Source organism: Manacus candei, unplaced genomic scaffold (assembly GCF_025592945.1).
Source record: "Manacus candei isolate 608988 ecotype Guabito, Panama unplaced genomic scaffold, ASM2559294v1 h1tg000150l, whole genome shotgun sequence".
NCBI lineage: Eukaryota > Metazoa > Chordata > Aves > Passeriformes > Pipridae > Manacus > Manacus candei.
In genome coordinates this window covers 470,014-493,607 of record NW_026138198.1, presented here as the reverse complement: position 1 = coordinate 493,607, position 23,594 = coordinate 470,014, and the positions used below count along the sequence as shown (strand labels likewise).

The 23,594-nt window shown below is 49.9% G+C and overlaps 1 protein-coding gene across 3 annotated transcripts in view; it reads right to left on the bottom strand.

Annotated features, from left to right (window-relative positions):
• Window positions 1–800: 800 nt before the first annotated feature.
• The window catches only part of TXNDC16 (thioredoxin domain containing 16), a 71,208-nt gene continuing 48,414 nt past the window's right edge, over window positions 801–23,594 (bottom strand). For all 3 annotated transcript variants that reach the window (XM_051772109.1, XM_051772107.1, XM_051772108.1), the window contains exons 12-21: window positions 23,248–23,401; window positions 22,370–22,516; window positions 21,822–21,881; window positions 15,622–15,790; window positions 15,016–15,152; window positions 9,899–9,983; window positions 6,153–6,291; window positions 5,437–5,597; window positions 2,752–2,942; window positions 801–1,088 (exon numbers count right to left, since the gene is read on the bottom strand). In XM_051772109.1, the coding sequence (XP_051628069.1) occupies window positions 805–1,088; window positions 2,752–2,942; window positions 5,437–5,597; window positions 6,153–6,291; window positions 9,899–9,983; window positions 15,016–15,152; window positions 15,622–15,790; window positions 21,822–21,881; window positions 22,370–22,516; window positions 23,248–23,401 (1,527 nt within the window). In that variant the 3' untranslated portion in view covers window positions 801–804. The remainder of the gene's footprint in view (window positions 1,089–2,751; window positions 2,943–5,436; window positions 5,598–6,152; window positions 6,292–9,898; window positions 9,984–15,015; window positions 15,153–15,621; window positions 15,791–21,821; window positions 21,882–22,369; window positions 22,517–23,247; window positions 23,402–23,594) is intronic.

The window sequence follows — 23,594 nt, the reverse complement described above, 5'->3', positions numbered from 1 at the left end:
TTATGGGTGTGAAGCAGCTCCATCTCATCCTGGGAGGGTCCAGACTTGCCCTTCATCTCCCTCCCCTCATTTCCACATTGCTGGGCTTTCCACAGACCTCACTCCCAGCACCATTCCCAGCTCAGGAAGCACCAACCTCGCCGCTCTCACCAAGAGCAAAGAAAAGTCGAGGCTGCAAATAACCCCCTGGGCTTGTGCCCAAGAAAATGCCAGCAGTGAGAAAAGCCATCTCCCAAGCTGCCCACCCTCGGGATTTGCTGGCAGAGTTTTGTCCCAGCTATTCAGGGCTGTTGTGTGAGCTGAGCTCTGGCCTCTGTAACAAATCTGCTTTAACCAGATCCTTCTCTTACCCCCGAGGATGAACATGCTCACGAGTTTGAGTCACAAGTCAGGTGTAAGCACAAGCAGGTGCTGGTTGGAGCAGCCCAGGAGTGGGTGGAACACTGGCCATCCTGGTTCCACACGGTTCCAGTGCAGATGGAATTGCAGGACTTGCTGACACCCATCCATAGAGCTCCTACTTAGACCAGGGAGGAAACTGGCTTTTTATCTTGGAATCACTCACCCCTTCCCAAAGTGACTGTGGGAGCTTTAGGGAAACTACAGAGCAGGGCTGTGCTGATTTGTCTTTCCCAGTGTAGTTCATTGCACAGGGAGCTCCCAACAGCAGCCAGGGGGAAACGTGTGGGATGTACAGACATGTCTCTGGCATTGGAAACACGCTGCAGCAGGGAGCTGGTTTACCCCTTCACCACTCTCTTACAGCTCAAACCACTTGTCTCCTTGGTGCAGAGGCCCAAGCCCTCAGAGCTCGCTGTGTCTCCTTCCCTGTTTGTCCCTGGCCGCCAGTCTCGGGGCTGTGCCCCGCAGGTCCCTCCCGGGGGACCCAGCTTTCCCTGCCACGCTCTCCTGGGATGGCTCTTCCCGGGTGGCAGTGTCCCCTCCTGGGCTCTCGGGTGGATGCTGGGCTGGCACGTCCCCGGGGTGGTGGGAAGTGTGGAGGGGGAGCTCGGGCACGGCCGCCTCCATCATCTGAAGGAAGTCGTAGGCAGGGAGCGGCGGTTCCCAGTCCTCCTCAGACAAGGTACCTGAGGAGCAAACACAGTCCCATGTTGGTAAGTTAAAGAGTTATGCCTCATCCTCCAAAGGGATATTTCCCTTTCAGAGGAATTATGGTTTGTTTTTTTTTTTTTTGCCTTTCCAGGAAATATAAAATTAAAATCTTTTCTTAAAGATGATAAAATTGTAAAATCCCAGACTTGGGTCGACCCAAGTTGGGTTGACCCAGGTTTGGGTTGAAAGGGACCTTAAAGATCACCTCATTCCACTCCTCTGCTGTGGGCAGGAACACCTTCCCCTAGACCAAGTTACTCCAAGCCCCACCCAACTAGGCCTTAAACATTTCCAGGGATGGGGCAGCCACAACTTCCCTGGGCACTCTTTTTCCTCCAAAACTCATATTGCCACCCAAACTAAACCAGCCAGGGGGTGAATTCATATTTACTGGAGCTGACCAAGGCTGCCCTTGAGCCATGCCCTTGGATCTTGGGATGTGGTGAGATGCTCAGACATGAGCTGACCTGAAAACTAAGGTCCCCACCTAGAGACCTACATGTCAGCCAGGTGTCCTCAGCAGTGGCAATGGAAAAAGGAGTGGGAAGAGGGTTGGCTCATGGGGTTCTCACAGGAGAACTGGATCAGCATGGTGTCTTCAGCTCCAGCAACAGCCTACACACCCTACCCCACCAAGTTGACGCCAGCATTTGGAAACATTTGCTCTGAAAGACTCATTTTAAAATATTTAAATATAAGTGGAGTCACCTCACAGCCTTTCCAGAGCCTGGAGCAGGCTGGCAGCCAGCAATTCCCAAGATCCCTGTAGCATTTCATGGCTACTCATAACACATAAGAATCACAGAGTCCTAGAATGGTTTGGGTTGGAAGGGACATTAAAGTCCATCCAGTTCTGACCCCCTGCCATAGGCAGGGACACCTCCCACTAGCCCAGGTTGCTCCAAGCCCCATCCAACCTGGTCTTGAGTAACTCCAGGGATGGGGCAGCCACAGCTTCTCTGGGTAACCTGTGCCAGGGCCTCATCACCCTCACAGCCAGGAATTCCTTCCCAGTGTCCCATCTAACCCTGCCCTCTCTCAATGGGAAGCCATTCTCCCTTGTCCTGTCCCTCCAGGCCTTTGTCCAAAGTCCCTCTCCAGCTTTGTCAAGGAAGGCATATCCATGCTGCCTTCCTCCAAAGCTTCCTCAGGCTGATCAAGGCAGTGAAAAGCTTCACAGAACGTGCCAACCATTTATGTCCCAAAGACCACAGCAAGACACCAGCTTCCTTATCCTCTCCTATCCAAAAAAAAAATTGCTGGAAGGTGCCTGAAGATCAGCTGTTTCTTGCACTGACAACTGGGAGTCAGGAGATGTTTTAATAGCAAGCTCTGCTTCAGGTCTGTTTGGAGCAACAGGAGAGCACAGCCACGTTTGGGGATTTTCACAGGGAAAAGATGTTGATTCCCAAGTATTCACGTTTGGCTCTGAACATTAAACAGTCCCAGAGCAAACTTGTGAGTGTGGGTATTGTCTCCTGGCTGAACTATTTGTACTTCTCCAGCCCTAGCTAGCAGAGCTAGTTTTTCCATCATTAAATTCCAGGGCAGACAATTTATTGCATGTAGTGTCTTCTCATAAACAGACTGGAGCTCACAGTGTGTGCTTAGGAACGTTATAAACCTGTGTCCACTTACAGCTGGGAGTCTCCAGTCCTGCTTGGAGCTTCTCCAGCCAAGACAAGATGTTCACTTCAGTGATGGACTGCTCTGGTGGGAACTGGAAAACCTGACCCCCGGCGTGGAGGTTCACCCAGACGAGAACGGGCAGCGAAGGCACGGCGGCAAAGTACGTCCTCAGGATCCCGTGTCCCACTGGAGTCTTCTTCCTGTTGGGAAGAGGAGATTCAGGTTTGGGAACATAGCAACACTAGGAGCCAAGCAAGCACCAAATCCCTTGGGTACCATCCAACAAAGCCCAGTTTTGCCTGTGAGACTGTAGGAGCCCCATCGCTGGAAGTGTTCAAGGCCAGGTTGGACGGGGCTTGGAGCAACCTGGGATAGTGGAAGGTGACCTTGCCCATGGCAGGGGGTTGGAATGAGATGGGCTTTAAGGTCCCTTCCAACCCAAACCATTCCATGATTCTAAGCTCAATAAGCTCAATGCCTTAAGGAACCTACTGGGATATAACAGAGAGGGAATGGACAGGAAATTGGATGCATAAAGAATCCTTGAGCAGGGAAAACTCTGTAGGAAGGTGGGAAATGTTCTCCACCTTAAGCTTTTAAGAACAGGTGAGACTGGAGCGTGACAGGTTCCTGCAGCCCCCCGGGGTTAGTCCCTGTCTGCAGGGAGAGCTGCCAGCTCCTTCCAGCCCAGCTGCTGCCACTGCCCCACAGCAGCAGCAATTCCATAGGGATGGAAAGGCAGGAGCTGATGCAGAGGGCTGTGCTCAGGTGGTCCAGCCCCTGGCACTTCCCCAGGGGGCAGGGATGGGATGGCAACTTCCCCAAGTGACAGAGTGTGACTTTTTGACTTGAGAGAGAGGGACAGCAAGCCCATGAAGATGCTGAGCCCTTCTAGAACTGTTTTCAGGCTGAGTGATGCTCCAGGTCTGAGCTGGCTCTTGCCATAGGAATGAGATCTTCTTTCTAGGATGAGGGACTTTTGACAAGGGCATGGAGAGATAGGACAAGGGGAAATGGCTTTCCATTACCAGAGGGCAGGGATAGATGGGGTATTGGGAAGGAATTCTTTCCTGTGAGGGTGGGGAGGCCCTGGCACAGGTTGCCCAGAGGAGCTGTGGCTGCCCCTGGATCCCTGGAAGTGTCCAAGGCCAGGTTGGACGGGGCTTGGAGCAATCTGGGATAGTGGAAGGTGACCCTGCCCACGGCAGGGCAGTGGAACTGGATGACCTTTAAGGTCCCTTCCAACCCAGACCGTTCTGGGATTCTGGGACTGATTTCTCAGACTTACAGACAGGTCCCCTCCAGTCTCTTGCCCAAAGAGAGGAAGGGGATATTTTACCCCTGGCAGCAGCCTGACAGTGCCACGTTCAGCATTTCATTCTCTGCAGATCTCACCTCCTGCTAATTCCTCCTTGCTCTCCTCACAGTGACCTCCTCCTGCCTGTCCCACTCCACTGCCCCTTCCATCTGGCTGTGTGGGATTTTCCAGACTGCAGCAGCTGTTGGTCTGTGTTGGGGCTGCCCAGGAGTCCCACAGACCAGAGTTTTCAGCCGGCTCCTTGTCCCCTTCCATCCCGGCTGTCCCCAGGAGGGCCGTGCCCTGGGATGTGGCTCCCTGTGGGAGGCACACCCTGCTCCCTTCATCTGCTGGAGTCCCCTATGGGCCCCCTCAGAGGGCAGGGATGCTTCTTCAGGGACAGGGAGCCCATATGAGGACAAGGACACCCTACAGTGGGTTTAGACCCTCTGCAAGAATGAGAAAGCAGCAATGAAGCCCTACAAGTAGAGGGACCCCCCACGTGAGACCAGGGACCCCAGTGCCAGCACAAGGATCCCACAGTGATCCCCCCCAAGGACAGGGACACCACAGGACCCCCCTGAAAGGACAGAGACTCCCTATAGGGAGTTTGTCAGGGAGGGAGAGCAGGGGCTGATGTGTAGGTGGGGAAGTTCCAGGGCACTCATTTCTTGTGCTTTACTGGCAAACAAATCTCCTGCTCTCTGAAAACATGTGCATTCCCCGTCAGCTCAACCCAGCCCACGCTGGACGTTCTGCCCAGACTTCAAAGCACGTTATGATTAAGTCACTGAGGTGTCTCTGGGCTTGGGCAAAACAAAGAGAGGCTAAAAAATTAAAAATGCAACCAGGGAGGAGAGGATTATTAAAAATCCCCTTTCCTACAACCTTCTATTTCTTAGCTCTTGGACTCATTGTTTCTTGAATATTTTTGAGGTTTGCTTTATGGGGCTTCTTCTGGCTGAACTTTCTTCTCCCAGTCAATGACCAGTCATTCCCTCTAATTGCTGGTGGAAAATCACCATAAGACATTCCAGGAGGGCAAATTTCTTTTTTTCTTTTACTCCCACGTGCAACAAAAATACAAATAACACCAGACCCGAGGTCAAGCCACTACACAACATCCTTGAGAACATTTTACTCTATAGAAAATTATTTCTGCAATCAATTAAACATTTACTAATTTCTCTTTGTCAGGCAATTTTGCAGCTGCACAGAACACAGACTGAATCATTGCTAAATGGCTTGACCTCCCAACTCATGATGATTTCAGACCCAATAATCGAATTGCCAGCTTGTGTTTTCAGTTATTGCAGCCTCAGGTTTTTTTTTTTCTTGCCCTGAAAACGCTCAGAGCGAGCGAACGGAAAGGAGGAGAGAGGTTTCCACACACTCACAAGTTCAACCAGCAAGCCACAAACGCCTGCTGGGGTCTTCCTTTTGCCAGCTTCAGCATTTCCTTGCTTTCCATTTGACTGATGTCACCATCACTGAACAGGATGAGGAAGGGCTTGGTGAGCTGCAAGTACTGGGGCAGATTTTGCACGGTGATTTCGGGCTGCAAGACATCGAAACAAGAAGTTGGGGTTTATGGGGAGGAGAAAAAAAAAGGGGAAAATTTGACTTTCTGTCCTTACAGGAGGGGTGCAGAGGTTAAGCAAGGGTGGGGTATCCAACTGGATGGTAGGATTCTGGTGCACGTTGGTGGTGAATATGTCCAACGCTGCCCATCACATGTCAAGTCCAGAGGAGCAGCTGGGACAAGGTGGGTGTGAGCAGAGGAGGGAGAAGCAAGGCCAGCTCATCCCAGATCCGTGTCTTATAGCTACAGCCAGTCTTCCAAAGGCACGTGGAAAAGGCTGGGAGCAGAGCCTGCAAGAGGCCAAGCCACCACAGCAGCAGGTCAGAGACTATGAGGCCATTCCATCACCTCCAGGGTCTCCTCCCCCGAGACCACCCAGCAAACAGCAGATTTCTGCCCAGACTCCCCGATCCAAGCTATAAAACTTAAAAATAAACTCAGCAGGATGGAAGTAATGAGCAGACATGCTTGTTTTGCAGAGCTCCACGCTGTAATCAGGGGAAAAGGACACTTTTATTCTCTTTTACTTACAAAAATGTCCAGCAGTTCATATCTGATCATCTGCACCATGTCCTGCACGCTCTGTTTAGACAAAGAAATGCCTTCCACGCTCTGACCTCCGCTCCGGGCAAGGAGGAGGGCTGGGGGGGACACGGAGTATTTACGGGATCTGGAAAAGAGGGATGGCAGCAAGGATTGGCTGGAGGACTGGACACACACCAAATGTGCTGCACACAGAGCTGGCATCCTCCTGGGGACAAGTAGGGACGGGGAAGTTCCACCCCTGGAAGTTCAGGGCCAGGTTGGACCGGGCTTGGAGCAACCTGGGATAGTGGAAGGTGCCCCTGCCCAGGGCAGGGGGTGGAATGAGATGAGCTTTAAGGCCCTTTCCAACTCAAACCATTCGGTGATTCTCTGAATTCTGGTGTCACGACCCTTGAAAAATTTCCAGCAGCCTTTGAAAAATAAACTAGACATGTCCCAGAAAAACTGCTGAGGCCACTGATTTCCCCTGTCTCACCCTTCCTCTGAGCAGTGACATCTGGAGCCTCCAGGGCTGAAGTTCCTCAAACTTCCAGAAAACTGTTGTCCCGTCTTGATGTCCCCCCTGCTCTTCCACTGCTCAGACTTCTCCTATTTTTGCTTTTCCCACTTTCTCAGCTTTTCTTTAAAACCCTTGAACCCTATCACCAGAAGAGCACTGAGGAACAAAGCATGAGCCACTCCCCCAAGAGTCAGTGGGTGCAGGCTGGGGATGTTGCTCTAACGTGGAGCTGGACTTCACCAAAATTTTTTTGCTTGTTCACTAAGCCAAAAATTAGATCTTCTGGTGCTTATTTTTGTGTGAGTTGTGTCCCTTGGATGGAGTCTGAGATCTGTTTGCCTTGGCTTGGGAGGCAGAATGAAGCCCTGGGTGGGTACTTGCACCACCCAATCTTGGAAGTGAAAAGGAAAGAGAAGCAGGAACAGAATCCAAGAATCCCAGAATGTTTTGGGTTGGAAGGGATCTTAAACACCACCTTGTTTCACCCCCCTGCCATGGGCAGGGACACCTTCCACTAGACCAGGTTGCTCCAAGCCCCGTCCAGCCTGGCCTTGGACACTTCCAAGGATGGGGCAGCCACAGCTTCTCTGGGCAACCTGTGCCAGGGCCTCACCACCCTCTGAGTTAAGGATTTCTTTAGGTCATGAATGACAAAGCAAGTGGAGGGAACTGCAGATATTTCCTCAATGTCCAGCTCCTATGGAATTGAGCCTCACACCTCTGGGAATCCTTTGAGCTGTGAGGAAGATCCTCAACTTTCCTCTGTGCTGTTTTGCAAATTAACCTCTATTTACCATTCATTAAGAGTGGCAAAAACTTAAAAAAAAAAATAATTCAGGGATTTTGAACTTCCTAAACTTCCACAGATTTTAAAGAGATTCTCTGGCTTGGTCATGGTTGAGAGGAGGTGAGGACTCTTGCTCCCTGTGTCTAGAATACATCAACTTGTTCAGCAGCCTTTGATGGGTCTGTGAGGGTGGCGAGGCCCTGGCCCAGGTTGCCCAGAGAAGTTGTGGCTGCCCCTGGATCCCTGGAAGTGTCCAAGGCCAGGTTGGAGCAAACTGGTCCAGTGGAAGGTGTCCCTGCCCGTGGCAGGGGGGTGGAATGAGATGGGATTTAAGGTCACTTCCAACCCAAACCAGTCTGGGATTCTATTTCACTATTCTATAAGGAAATTTTTTATATACTGCCAGCAAACCACCAAATTCCCCAGGCAGAGCCTACCCTGAAATCCCTTCCCATCTTCCTGGTACTGAGGGGTTGTATTGTTGCCTGGGACAGCTTTCTATTTTTACAGCAGGGCCATTCATTGGGTAACACGAGTCTTGCATTTAAATCAAAAACATCTGCAAACAAATGCTTGGCAGGAACCTGAGACATGGATGTGGAAATAAATAACTACCTCATTCAAAGCATTTCTTCCTCAATGCCTTTTTCCCCTTCGTTGGTGACCAGCAGAGCAGGTGCCTGCTGAGCAAACAGCTTAGCTAACAACACCTTTGTGTTTCCTGCAGACCTCCTTCTCTGGGAAGAGGGGAATCAGCTCTCCGTGACCCAGGAGCCACAAATATTTTCTCCTTGAGCCTTGAGCAGAGGAATAGCTTTTCTTTTTCTTAAGAAGGGAAGTGAGCCTGGCTCTTGCATAAGGAATTCCTGTAAGTGTTTACTTTCTACTTACAGTTGAGAAGGCCATCAGCTACAGTAGCTTCACCCACAAATCACGGCCAAAATCCAAATTTGGCAGAAGGAGTATCAATATAAACTGTACTAAATATTCCAGCTGAACAGGAGCAGGCTGGAGACTCCTGGAGTAAGAGCAGGGAGGTCTGTTCTTGCATGTGTCAGTGGTGAGAGAACACAGGCTTTTTCTGCTGGTACCTTGTAATATGATCCTCCCCTCATTTGCTTTTCCCCTTCTATCAGCTGAGCTGAGATCTTTAGGGAAGAAAAGTCTTGGGGGGGGTTATGATTTTGGGACCTGCCCAGTGATCTTCTATCCCAACAAGCCTGGTACTGCCTCACTTCCAAGACATAAGCATGGAGCCCAGTTTGGTTACTGGAGAAGTATTCCCAAGGTATTTTTACACCACGGAAATTCCCGTGTCTCTTGAGGGAGGCATCACATCCGTAGGAAACTAATGAAAATAATTCCCTGCTGCATTACAGGCTGTTAAACCCACACCTGGAAAACAGGCCAAGGACCTTCTGGGATTTTTAACTCTGATTTGATAGCTAATTCCTCAGGGAAACGAGACGCCAGGACGAGCTGAAGATTCCCCCTGGATCTCCCTGCTTTCCTAGGCACTGAAGCATCTCTCACACTCTAATCCAAAGCACTTTGCCCCTTGCTGGAATCTTAATGACACAGTTAAGTGCTCAGATCCCATGAGCTCCAATTTGGCTTAAAGTTAGGGATGGAACTGATACTTATTCCACCAGGAATTGGCCAAGGAAGCCTTGACTTTGCCTTCACCATGTGTGCAGGAGGAAGGCTGCTGTATTTTTCCAGCACTCTTCCTCCCAAAGGTCTGTCTGGAAATGGTGGCAAGATCTTGCTCTTGCCAGGGGGAGGGATGAGGGGGGAACATCTATCAGGAAAAAAAGATCCACGGTAAGAGGATGAAAAGATAGAGGTAGATTCCTCCCTATCCCTGGCAGCTCCCAGCTAGATGCAAGTGCCCACAGGGAAGCTGGATGAGACCAAAGCTCCAAGGCAGCTCCATGGCAAGACAGCATTTATTCCCAGACTTCCAAAGCCTTTTCCTGCTCCCAGGCTCAATGCTCACTCCACAGCCCCTCTCCTGGCTGCTCTTGCCAACTGGGGGCAGCCATCAGAGCAAGCCAAGGGACTGCACAAAGAGGAAGGCCAGGGACAATCCATCACTTTTTCCTGATGGAAAGAGAAGGGCAGAGCTGTTTTTATTCCCTCACACACGGATGGTATAATTTTTCCAGCCTGTTTTTTCCCTCCATAGAAGTTTGTATGAGGAACACAACCAGATCCAGGGGGGCTGGCAGGGCTGGAGGACTGAACAGGGCTGAGTGAGTTGACCATGGACAGGCTGAGAATCAGTGGCAGAACCAAGGTCACAACTCCCTTGGGATGAGTCCTGAGCAATGTCCCAGTCTCCCTACAGGACTAAGTCACTCAGTGACACTTGCTCCAGGCACTGCCTTTCACTAAATGCAGACCAGTTTGAATAATTCCCAGGGAAAAAGAGAAACAACTTACAAAGCCAAGCCATCATCTTCAAAATACGTCCCCATCATTACGTGGCCACTTAGGATGTTTCCTGCCTCTTCAAAAGCTTCCCTGGCTGGAAAAAAAAAAAAAAAAAGATAAAAATACAAGAATAAACAATAGAAAGGGAGGTGTTGAGGTTCCTCCTGGAAACCAATCGATGCCTGTGCACGTAACACCCCTCCCACGGCGAAGTGTCGGGAACGAAACCAGGATTAGAGGCTCATGAGAAATGGCTGCAGCTCAGGGCCACAGGCCACGGGAGGAGGAGCTGGCAGTGACCAAGGATGAGAGGAAAATTCCCATTCTGAGAAGAGGGGACTGCTCTTCAGTCCCCAGCCCTGTGTTTCCAGGATCTGCAGGGGAGAGGCACTGCTGGAAAACGAAATGTCTTTAAGGGCTTTAAGTCTGTAAGTGTTCTTAAGAACAGGAGCAATTATAAGTCTAAACAGAAATCTTACGAATCCCGGTGACCTTTGGGAAATGACAGATGATGACTTTACAGGAGTAGTGTTAAGAGCCCAGAGATAAACCAACCTCTCCTATGGGTGCCTGGGTTTAACCAGTTCCTCTGAGCAGGCTGGGACTGTCACAGGATGGGGAAGGAGCAGCTTGGGGCTCTTTTGATCTGTCACAGCTGAGACTGAGAGCAGAGCCCCAGAAGGAAGCCGACTCCAGAACTGGTTTATTCCCTTATAAAACAGCCTCAGTTTTCAAAGAATCCCAGGATGGTTTGGGTTGGAGGGAACTTTAATGCTCATCTAGTCCAACCTCCTGCCACGGGCAGGGACACCTTCCACCAGCCCAGGTCGCTCCAAGCCCTGTCCAACCTGGCCGCGGTTTTCGGCAGTTGGATCCACGGGAAAGCCAAGCTTTGTGGGAACATGCAAAGCACTGTGTGTGAGCTTGTGCAATGCAGTCAGAGACCAGAGATCCAAACAGCTGCTGCCAAAGGTGGGGTGAGAACAGGGTGGATTTCAACACCACCACCACTCCTCCTCCTTCGGATTGAGCAACCGAGAGCAACCAAAAAGGCTCTTCTGACTTAGGGAGAGTGAGAAATGTCCCTCTTTGGAGAAGGCAGGTTTTTGCTGAGAATTAAGGTTCTGTCTCAGATACAGCCGTGATATGTGTTGCTTTATAACTTCAGTGAGATCAGTCAGACCTCAGTTGTGTTCCCTAGAACATTCACAGCAGCCAGCCCAAGCTCCTGGGACCATTGACTCACCTCAGTAGACGGGGCCACCTCACAAATGGTCACTTTTTGGTTCTTTGACTCCTCTTTTCCAGCTACACCCAAAGCCATATTTTCCATTGTGTCCCACAGGGACCATAAACTGTCCTTTAAGCTATTTTCCTTTTCAAATGGAAGCTTAGACCCTTAAGGAGTGTCCCATCGGGGGTTCAGAAATCGTCACAGAACACCAGGATAGTTAGGGTTGGAAGGATCCTTAAAGCTCATCTCATTCCAACTCCCTGCCATGGGTAGGGACATCTTCCACCACACCAGGTTGCTCCAAGCCCTGTCCAACCTGGCCTTGAGTAAGTCCAGGGATGGGGTAGCCACAGCTTCTCTGGGCAACCTGTGCCAGGGCATCACCACTCTCACACCCAAGAAGAATTCTTTCCCAATATCCCATCTAACCCTGTCCTCTGTCAGTTTGAAGCCATTCCCCCTTGTCCTGTCCCTCCAAGCCCTTGTCCCAGGTTCCTCTCCAGCTCTCTTGGAGCCCCTTTAGGCCCTGGAAGGGGCTCTTAGGTCTCCCAGGAGCCTTCTCTTCTCCAGGTTGAACACCCCCAGCTCTCCCAGCCTGGCTCCAGAGCAGAAGGTCTCCAGCTCTTGGAGTATCTCCATGGCCTCCTGTGACTTGCTCCAACAGGTCCATGTACTTAGCAGGAAAACACACATACAACACAGCTGGTAACAAGAGTCTGGCTGGTTCACCTTGAGATATAGACAAATCACTCTTGATTACATTTGAAGTTGGCTTCCAGCTCTTTTGGTCTTTGGTTACCTGATTTAATTAGTGTTGAAGGAAAAATTCACATCCCAGGTTCCTCCAAGGAGCAGGTCTAGAGGCTTTAAATCCTCCCTGGAGACATAAGCTCGTATTGAAGTGCCTGGAGCAGCTCTGGCTGCTGGAATTCTCTTCTAAATAAGGACAACCTTCAGTAGAATCCAGGCTTACTCCTTTCATCAGGGTCATTCCTAATGAGATCCTCATTCCCTGTCACACTTCCAAATTGTCCCATATTTTGGGGGCTGTGCCAGACCCAGAGCCACACACCAGCCCGTGTTTCTGCACAGCTCACAGCAACAGTCCCTCAGCTCTGTGCCAGAAACCCCCCAGATTCACAAAGAAGATGCACTTCTAAAGAATCTATTTCAATACTTCCTAGGAAATTAGTCCCTCTGAGAGCCCTGTTGCAAGGCCCTGTGGCACCTGATCAGGCACTGCAGCACATTCCTGGAGCTGGAATCCCAGCTGCCTTCCACGACGCTGCTGTGAGTTGCAGGAGCACAACCTCACTGATTTGGGAACAAGAAGGAACAAAGCTGCCACGTGAGGAACGGTCTAAAATCCCTGCAGAGTTTTGGGAGACAGGATCTGAGCACCTCCCCTTATCCCTCTGGAAGGAGGAATCTCCTGACCATGCTCTCCAGCAGCACCTGGAGCATCTCTCACTCCTTGAACACTTGGCTTCCACTGGTGCTGCCAAGCCCTGTGAGGCGCCAGAGCAGCGCAGGACACAGGTTTATTTTTAAATATTTGCCACAGGGTTTAGGACAGAGTCTTACTTCCAAGGATCTTCCAGTTTCTGCACAGAAAACAAACCGCTCCTCTAAAAATTCTGCAAGTTTCCAGGAAAACGCTCGTTCGTTGCCCTCGTAATACCATTCCCCTCTTCCTAATAAATATTAATTATGATTTTTCCCACAAGCCTCTTTTAGCTCAGACCCACCAAAGGGCTTCTTAACATAGTCCTCATGCTAAGGGTTGGAAAAAATCCAGGGATTTATTTAGCTGAACATCTTTGTCTCAGTTAACTAGAAATGGCAACGACCTGGTGCCATCGCCGGTGCAGGATAGAGAAGGAATTCTTGCCGTGAGAAAACGACTGGAAATTCCAGATAAGCCCTCAGGTTGATAAGAGGAGCAGTGTGGTTTTCCCGGCTCCAGCCCGGTTTGGTGCCTGAACAGCTGGCTCCAGTTTTCTGCTCCCTCAGGCCATTCTGCGGGAGGCTCCAACACCCCCAGGTTATGGGAGGAGAACACTTCCCGAATTTCATCTCCCTTGGCACCTGCGGCTGAGTTACCCCAGACTGCGGATGCCGTTCCGGACTGTAGATGGATATGCCCTGAGGGAAGAGGGAAAGAGCTGCCTGGAAACCTCCAATGCTCTTGTTTGCACAGGAGGAAATGAACAACTTCTATAGAGAATCCCAGAACGGTTTGAGTTGGAAGTGACTTGAATGATCATCCAGCTCCAACCCCCTGCCACGGGCAGGGACACCTTCCACTAGCCCAGGTTGCTCCAAGCCCCGTCCAACCTGGCCTTGGACACTTCCAGGGATGGGGCTGGCACAGCTTCTCTGGGCAACCTGTGCCAGGGCCTCACTCTGCAGAGCTGGGACCTTCCCACCCCACGGCCTCTCAGTTGCCAGCTTCCCCCAGGAATCACTGCCTTGAAAAAAGGAGAACTTTCTGATCCTGCTTAAGATCAAACTTTCAGACTGTTTTTTATTTTAAAGCTCCGTTGTGCCTCTGAACTTTGGTTTAATGCAAACCAAGCTACTTTCTCACGTGAGGGGCTCCAGAGGGAATCCACTGTGCCCAGAGATAAGAACAAAATAGAATGTCTGGAACCAACTGGAAAACACTTGGGCTGTGCTCACTGAGCCAGCTGACAGCTAATTCCCTGTTTTCTTCAGGACCATCTAATCTGGTAAACACAGCAGAAAATCTTACTGATCCCAAAAAAACCTTTAGTCCAGCCCAGACAAGCTGTGGCTGCCCCATCCCTGGAAGTGTCCAAGGCCAGGTTGGATGGGGTTTGGAGCAACCTGGTCTAGTGGAAGGTGTCCCTGCCCATGGCAGGGGGCAGGAAAAAATGATCCTTAAAATCCCTTCCAACCCAAACCATCCCATAATTCTATGATTTGCCTGAAACACAACACGATGTTCCCTTTCCAGACTGACTTTATTCCCTCTCCTTTATCATATATGATTGTCACATGAAAAATCACCGCAGCTCTGGGATCCATTTCCCTGTTTTTGCAAAGGGCTGTGGAAACCCAGTGGATCCTGGACCACAGCTATGGCAGGGAAGGGATGATACTGGAGCCCATCCCAGTGACTCAGAGCAGGCAGGGCAGGGAGAGTGTCACTGCTCCAAGTTTCAGCCACTGCCCAGGACTGCACTGACCGAGACTACGGAGTGAGACAAATCCAAACAAGTTCAGGACGCTCCTTCCAGCAGCTCTGCTTTGCATTTCTGTGTCCACCTATTTCAAAATTCACAACTGGATTTCACTGAGTTATTCACATTTCACTCCTTTCGAGGCAGGAAATCTGTATTTCACCTTACTGCTGTTTTGGTTTTAAAAAAGTAAAAGTTTTGGATTGTGTGTTGAAGAACTGGGACCACCCCATTTTCAGGAGGAATCAGCAAGATAACTGTGAATCCAAGTGTGGAAAGGGCTTTCTTTAAGGAAGAATATGCTGTGAAGAATGGCTGATGGATCTGGGCTAAGTCAGAGGCTAAGAGGGAATTTAATGCCAGCCTACAACTATTTTGAAGGGACTCACAGAGAGGACAGAGCCAAACTCTTCAGGGTAAGGGGCAGGAGATACAACAGGGACAGATTGTTGGGAAGTTATTACTCCCACACTGGATGTAGTAAACACACTTGGCAGCTGAACGTCCTCTGAGCAAAGTATGGACCCCAGGTCCCACATCTGGAATGACCTGCAATCCTCTGCTTGTAAAACTAGAAAGGGTAGTGCCAGGCAGGCTGTGCTGTGAACTTCCAAGCAACCTGGAAGCACCCCTCTCCCACCAGGAATGAAGCTGAAGAGTGCTTAACCCACAAACACCACACTGACCTTCACTTGTGGCTGTGCTAAACACTCCCAGAAGGGAAGTGTGGTGATGGGATGACAGCTCAGGTGGAAACTCTCCTCTTAAATATCCTTCTGCTTCGTCCATCGTGGCCAGTTTCAGTGGGCAGGAAACTCGGCTCCTATGGAAAGGCAGAGGAAAAACGTGGGGCTTTGGGAGGAAGAGACAAAAGGGCCCCCAGCCCAATGTGACAATTGTCATGCCTCAATAGAGACAAAAATTAGTCATCTGGGAAGGGAGGACAGACAGAGAAAGGCACTGGAGCTGATTATGAGGAAGAGAGAACAGCCCTGAGCCACCCTGGTTGCTCTGAGATCCTTGGGATCCCCATTAAAAATAACAGAGAAGGAATTCCAGAAAAAAAAACAAAAACAAAACCGAAAAAGGGACAGTGACAACAGAAGGATGTGCTGTGCAAGAACAGATGTTCCCTGAGACTGAAAAGCACAAAAAGTTATTAGATTAATTTCCAAACCAGGTCTATAATCAGATCCGGCATTATTTTTCCAAGAGGGATTTCCATTATACAGATCATGAAGTATCCAGATGTGGATCTGGCAGATCTCCCCATGCAGGGACTCCTCACTTACAGGATGATGAAGCTGGTGAGCTCTTCAGTTCCCCACATGCCATCATATGTCACTGACTTCTCTCCTTTCCCATAAATCTTAATGGTGGGAAACTGGGTGACATTCTCCTGGGTGCAAATTCCAGGCCAGTCCCAGCAGTTCACCCGGGAGAGCAAAACCCCAGGAGTTCCTAGAGTGGAAAATAAATACTTATGAATAATATGAAAACCTAAAAGTAATGATAAATTGGTGGGAAAATAGAGGGTTTTACTGGCTCATTTGGATATTATTGTATATATTTGTAATAATGCTCCCAGAAATCTCAAAATCCAGCCCTTTGAGTACAGGACATCTCCCCCTTGAAATCAGTCATGGATATGCCTGACACTTTTTGGCCACAGTAATAATTATTTCCAGGCTGTGAATCTATTAAATATCCCATCAGGTATGGATAGACCCAAACAAGAGAGAGAATGATCTCAGGGAAGTGAGAGGTTGTACTTCTCAGAAAGAAATTCCCAGAGACACTCACATCTGGCTGGTAACTCAAAGGGACACCACAGAATCCTGAGGCAACTGTCCGGGAGCATAAAGTAAGGAAAGGCATGGAAATACCTTAGGAATGAGGCCAAGAGGAGAAACAATACAGGTTCTCATTTACAGGAAAGAGGGAAGATGAAGCTTGGCATGGAAGAGGAGGATGCAGTCAAGGCTTTTTCACTTATTAAGGCGCTCAGTGGTGAAAAATGCCTGTTCTACCTCAATAAAACAATTTGGTGGCATTCCCCCCATCCCGTGCTCTCAGGCACATGGTGGGATTCTTGGGGTTATCCTGTGCAGAGCCACAAGTTGGACTTGATCCCTGTGGATCCCTTCCAACTCAGGATTTTGTGGGATTCCATGCCAGCTATTCATCTCCCAGCCACCACCAGACACCTGCCTGACCTTAAGAGAGGGGTCTGACAAATAAGGGAGAGGGAAAGGAAGAGCACGTGGGAATTACAGGGCAGTCAGTCCAGCTGTGGCTCCTGGGAAAAGTCCTAAAAAGGTGATAATCTCAAGGGATTGGTGAGCAGTGAAATAAAGGAAGGTTGGTTCCCTGTCTGCTCTCCATGAGCCCAAGACTTCTGCAATTCCAGCATGTCCTTCATCCCAGATTCATGGAGAATGGTTTGGGTTGGAAGGAACATCTCATTCCAACCCCCTGCCATGGGTAGGGACACCTTCCACTAGACCAAGTTTCTCCAAGCCCCATCCAACCTGGCCTGGAACACTTCCAGGGATCTTATCTTTCTTTCATTTTCAGGCTGGGTGAAGACCAGCACATGCTGCTGCTGCTCCATGGCTAAGCCTGACCTAACCCAGACAGGTGAACCATCACCAGCTTCACTCCCTCCCCCTCCTTGGCTTCCAGCCCCCCTTGATCTGCCTCCCACCCACTCACAGCCCTGGCCAAGGACAGCCAGGCTCTGTGCAGTCATCCATTCCCACTGCAGGAATGATTATCTCAAAAATCTTCCCTCCTTCCCTTAACTTCTTTGAACAGGATTCAACAGCTACATGGGAAAGATGGAGTGAAACCTAGAGACAAGTACACACATGGATGCAGACCAGTGTCCTTCAGAAACCAGGGCTGGGGCAGGTGATGAGGATTTCCCAACAGATCAAACCAGCCAATCTTTCTTCTCTCCCAGTTCTGGGTTTAGATTCTGATCACTGTTTTCATCAAAGGCCTGGCTGAAGGAATAAAACATATCCAATCTCCAAATGATCCAAAGCCCAGAGGGGCAGAAAGCAATTTGAAGGGCAAAGTGTAAGGACAGCAGCATTCCATGAGGAGAAGCAGGATGCACAGATACCATCAGTGCTGCAGAAAAGGGGTGAACTCCCAACAGCATCTGAAAGGCATGGGAGGAAAATTGAGTTTTTCTGTCCTGGAGAGACCTCTGCTGAGCCCAGCGAGCCAGGCTGGGAAACACTTTTTTGGAAAGGCTTAAGCAAATGAGAATCTGGAGAGGTTTGGAAGACATGCCTGCTGAGGAAAAACCCAAAGAAGTTTTGACTGGAAACTGCCAGGAAGAAAGAAACAATAAAATCTAACAGTACATAAAGTCTGCTCTGGAGGGGACAGTGAGATCAAGGGCAAGCAACAACCCACTCCCAGGTGGGGAGGTTTGGCCAAATATCAAAACAAGCTACTGAAAACCAAACACAGCTGAGTGTTGCACAACCTCTTGTTGCCCAGAGACTGGACTCCCCATTCCTGGAAGTGTTCCAGGCTGGGTTGGACGGGACTTGGAGCAACCTGGGCTTGTGGAAGGCATTGCATCCATGGCAGGGTGCAATGAGATGGGCTTTAAGGTCCCTTCTAACCCAAACTATTCTGTGATTCCATAAGTATTTTTGGCAGAGAAGCTGTGGAAGGGTTTTAATGGTGTGTCCAGCCCTGTGGGCACCGCTGGGTGGGAAGAAAGGTGAAAGAAGAACACAAAATCCCACTGTCCTGTGATTTTTGGTGCTGCTAAACCCAGCAACAGCGAGAACCTCTGCCCAAGGGGTATTAGAAAACCAGGACAAGACAAACCATCAATATTATAAGGAATGAGAGAAAACAAGAATCCCAGAAACTTCTAATCCTTTGGAAGGCAGGACTGGCATGGTGCTGGAGTGTGTCCAGAGAAGGGAACAGAGCTGGGAAAGGGGCTGGAGCAGCAGGAGGGGCTGAGGGAGCTGGGGGGGCTCAGCCTGAAGAAAAGGAGGCTCAGGGGGGACCTTCTGGCTCTGCAATTCCCTGACAGAAGGGGGGAGCTGGGGAGGAGTCGGGCTCTGCTCCCAGGGAACAAGGGACAGGAGAAGAGGAAACAGCCTCAGGCTGCATCAGGGGAAGTTTAGATTGGATATTTGGGGAAATTTCTTCCTCAAAAGGGTTGTCCAGCCCTGGCACAGCTGCCCAGGGCAGTGGTGGGGTCCCCACCCCAGAGGGATTTCAAAAGCCATGTGGATGTGGCACTTGGGGACACGGGTCAGTGGTGGCCTTGACTGTGCAGGGGAAATGGTTGGACTTGATGATTTCAAGGTCTTTTCCAACCTAAAGAATTCCACAGTTGTATTAAAAAACCAACTCACCTGAAGAGCTGGTCCAGATGAAAGAGAAGTTATGTGCTGAATTGCCACACTTCAAGAGGAGGAATCCAACATGGAATGGGAAACAACTACCCAGAAAACATCACACAGTGGTCTCCTAAATCCTCACTTCAGATTTAGGCTCCATGGATACACATTGCTAAATCATGCAGGTGATTTTCATGCCTTTGAGCTATGACTTCACCCCGTGTCTTTGGAATTCATTGCTCAAGAAGACCTCACAAGCACAGAGGAGGGAAGCAGAACCATTTTTCACCACGATACGTTGCTCTTCTTAGATGTGGGTTTCCTCTCTTCTTTGTAAAAAAAAAGGCCAATGATACACCTAAGAAATGCTCAGCACTGTCTCACCTTCACAGCCTCTTGGCTCAAGGGTCCTGCTTCCAAAAATTCCCATCCTGCAACAGCAAACCAGAGCTGCAGGAGCCCCAGTTGCACTGGGAATGGCTCGTTCTTGCTCTAAGGGCAGAAAATGTGCTCAGCTCAGCTAAACTGAGGGAGAACAAAAGAGAGAACATTTTGGGGCTGTAAACTTCACTTTGTGATGATCTGCTGAACATCTGTTATGGGATGATTCATGGGGTCATTCCAGTCTCCAGTCTCCTCCATTCCCGTGCCTTGGTCCCATATGGCCTGTTCTCAGTGCCACTTTGCACAAGGAATTGGGATCAAAAGCAGGACCTGGTTCTGCAACTCATAACGTGCCTCAAGCTGGGGTGACTCATGCCTCAGACAGCTGGTCCTCCCAGCCCTTGGGAAGAAAGCTCCACCCAGGAGAGCAGGCAGGAATACCAGCACTCCTGGGGAGCTGAGAGACCGCCCCAAGCCATACCCTGTGTTTTATTCTCAGTTCTGCACAGCTCAAGGTCTTCTGCCTGATCCAGACTTCTGTTCTTGCATCCCAGCCATCTCTGAGAGCCCAGGGACCACTATCCTTTGAGGTCTTCCAGTTCCTTTGGGAGCTGGTCCTCCCAGTTCCCTGGGGCTCCCTCAGCAGCAGAGACAAAGGATCTCCAGATCCACTAACGCAGCCATGCTCCATCCCCTCTGAGGTCGTGGCAGAGAAAGCAAACTGGAGTCATTCCATAGGTCACAATCTGGCCTGGGAGTGTTTGGTGGGACCTAACTGATCACAGAGGAAAGGCCCTGACTCCAACCAGTTCATCTGTCTGTGGCTGAGACTGTTATCAAGTGACTCAACAAACTCATGGTGAAATCCCGGCAGTGCAGAATCTGCCCAGGTTTGGCCACTGGCTCGGGATGAGGCCAATTTTTATCCATGGACTCTCCATGTCACTCCTCCAGCTGGTCTGGCTGCTGGGGAGTCCAAAAGAAACCCCAAACCATCAACAACCATAATATTTCTAACAACAACAACAGCCCCTCCTGACCCTTCCTGTTTATTCCTGGGATTTCAGTCCAGATCAAAGCTGCTGGTGATTTTCCCTCCATGCAAACTGTGGATGCAGAACTGCTTTCATCCAAACCACAGCACTGTCCACAGCATTCCCAGGAGGGTTTCTTGGAAGCCTATCCCACTGCATCTGCTTCCCAGAAAATTGGCTGTGTCCTCTGCAGACTCCATCCACATCCCCACTGCTGAATCCTCTGCAGGACACAGTGTCCAGTCCCAGGGGAGTTCTATCACCAGGAAAAATGAGCCTTGATGGAGAAGAAAAACCAGAAGAAGGCACCAGGCACCTCCAGAGGTGCTGGAACAGCTCTTACATGGATCCTTGCAACTTCCCTGCTGCGCTGCAGGGAGTTGGGAATGAAGCCACCTCAGTGTCTCCTGCAGCCCAGGGGAGAAAGAGGCACTCCTGGAAAAGATTCAGCTCATGTAAGAACCCACTTCTCTCCACAAACCAGAGTGGGATGGGGTTGAGGACCTGAATGAAGCTGAACTGGTGTTGACACTGCTCAGGAACTGCTCAGACCCTCTTGAAGGATCACCTCATCCTGCCTTTATTCCCATGTGCTGTCTTTAAGTGCTGCTGATTCTTCACCATCACATGTTATTTATGGAGTTCTGTGGCCACCTGTGAGATTTCCCACACAAATCAGCCTCCAGGTCCTGGAAGCACCATCACTATAAATCCTCCCTCTGACACCATCCTGCCCAGTGGATCTGGGCCTGCCCACACCTGTCTGTCCTGCCTTCCTCCAAAGCCAGGGCTCATTACAGCTCCTTTCCAGATCAAGTAATTCCAAGGACAGGAGAGCTGATGTGCCACCCAGCTGGGCAGATGTAGTGCATCTCCTTGGCCTGTGCAGACCGAGGCCTGAGGGGCTCAAACAGGACCCTGTTTCCATGTCACAGGCCACAATCCCTGCTGTTTGCTCCTCTTGGATCCAAAGCCCACCCGTGTCACCCACTGGCACTGGTGCTGTGTCCTGAGTCTTCCCAAACTCTTCCTCGTGCAGTCACTGTGCCCACCAACATCATCAGAACAGGATCACAGAATGGTTTGGATTGGAAGGGGCATTAAAGACCATCTTGTTCCAGCCCTGCCACAGACAGGGACACCTTCCACTACCCCAGGCTGCTCCAAGACCTGTCCAATCTGGCCTTGAACACTTCCAAGGATGGGGCATCTGGAATCATAGAATCACTAAGGTTGGAAAAGCTCTCTAAGATCATCGAGTCTAACTGTTCCCCCAGCACTGCCAAGGCCACCACTGACCCATGACCCCAAGTGCCACATCCACAGGGCTTTTAAATCCTTCCAGGGATGGGGACTCCACCACTGCCTTGGGCAGCTGTGCCAGAGCTGGGCAACCTTGGTTGTCCATGAAGAAATTTTCCCTAACATCCAGCCTAAACCTCCCCTGGCACAACTTGAGGCCATTTCATGTCATCCTGTCACTTGTTCCCTGGGAGAAGAGACTCTGCCAACATCCCTAAACAAGAAACGAAGGATTCTTCCTAAGCAACATGGATATGCCTTCCTTAAGAGTTTGAGGGGAAAAAAAATGAGTGTGTTCTAGGTGAGGTATCACCAATATCCTCCCAGCCTCCAGGTTCCTACTGCCAGGAGCAGGAGCAGTGTAAATCCCTCAGCCCCAGGGCACTTTACCTTTCAGGTGATCGGCCACCTCGGAGTAAGAGCGCAGCACTGCCAGGGACACAGCTTCCCCTGGAACACAGGAGAGGGGACACACACCCTGAGGGACAGGCAGGTGACACACAGCCCCCCCCCCTTGCTCTCTGACAATGTCACATTACGAGTCTCTGCATCCTGAGGTGCTTCAAGCTCTGACTTGAAATAATAAGGAAAATTGAACTTTATGCTTCTGGACTTCTGGGGTTTTTTTATGTTTCAGCAGACAGGCTGCCTAGGTCATCCCATGAGCCCACAATTTCCCCTCTTGTCCTATATTTTTTCCTTATACAATGAAGGTTAAAACCCTACGAACATGGATATCTCCTGTCCTGGAGGATGTTATCACACATTAGCAGTCAACTGAAAAGAACTGATTTAATCTCATTGCTATTGGTGGTGGGAGGCACACAGGGCAAAATGAGCCATTTCTTTATGGTTTAAACCTGTCTCCAGGATCCTGGAGAGCATGGTGAGCACCCCAAGGTTAGGGAAGGGTCAGCCAGGCCATGTTTCATACTCACAACTGGCATAAAACAGCACCACTGTCCGGGCAGCCTCCGAGAGGGAAGAGTGGAAGGTTTCCTCTGTCAGGACAAGGACCTGCTCCAGGGGCAGCTCTCGCTTCTTGTCCCTGGAAACTGCTTCCACCACCTGGTCATCCTGGATGTCTGCAAGGGACCCACAGGTGTGCACAGGGCAGGGGGAACTGCAGCCCCCTGAGCCACCCCAGCAGCATGTTTTTGTAAGGCAGAACCTCCCAGCAGAGACGTGTGGGGAGAGGAGGGACAGACACACAGACAAACCCATCAAAATGCACATATCCCACTTCACATCACTCCTGCCCTTGGATTTGAACACTATTCTTTGAGCATGTTGGCTCCTCTGAGATCCTGCCCCAATTTTTTTTTTTTGAAAACACACACAATTCTGAATGGAGAACAAAAGTATTTTCTATTACGCTTTGCAGGGACCAGCGTTTTCTCCCTGGAGAGGGCAAGTCTGGAACTGCTGTTACAGAAACATGTCTCTAACCCCTTCCAAAGGGACTGGTACCTCTGAGGCCCTTCAGATGCTTGTAGAGGACACTGTTTTGGGTGCACTTTAAACCCCCTCATGTCTCTGACTCTGGTGCATCCCAGCACAAGCACTCCAGTTCCTCACTCAGCACTTCAGTGACTGTTCCTCTCACGGCTGCTGACTTTTCTCCCTGGTGTTTCCCCTAAAAATTGTACTTGTCTGTCATATTTCAGTGATCTCAGAGAATGAGAGAGCCATTTTGTGGCCACAATGATGTGACTGTGATAGTTTGCAAGTGTTCTCTGTTTTAACGTGTCTCTAGCAGATGCTGATTGCACGTCCTGCTTGATGACAATCAGCTTTTCACTGCTTAATTGCACACCTTGATTGTTACTCTCTTTTTCATCCTCATCTTCCTCTTCCTCCTCCTCTTCCTTCTCCTCATCCTCCTGGATTTGTTTGACCTTGTTCTTATCTTCCACCAGGGTTATAACTTCATCAGTGTCTTCCAAGACCAGGTATTGGATTGGCATTCCCTGCGGAAAACAGAATAAACCAGTGGGAGCAAAACATCACTTTCTGCCTATTCTGTCTGCAAATCAAACTCATGGGGCACCATCACCCAACTACTTATTTTTAGGATATGCCAACAGATCCCTAAAGCTGCCAAAACAGGGGAACATCTCATTTATGTTTCTTTAGCCCAATTTCACCTGTGCATGAGTTTTT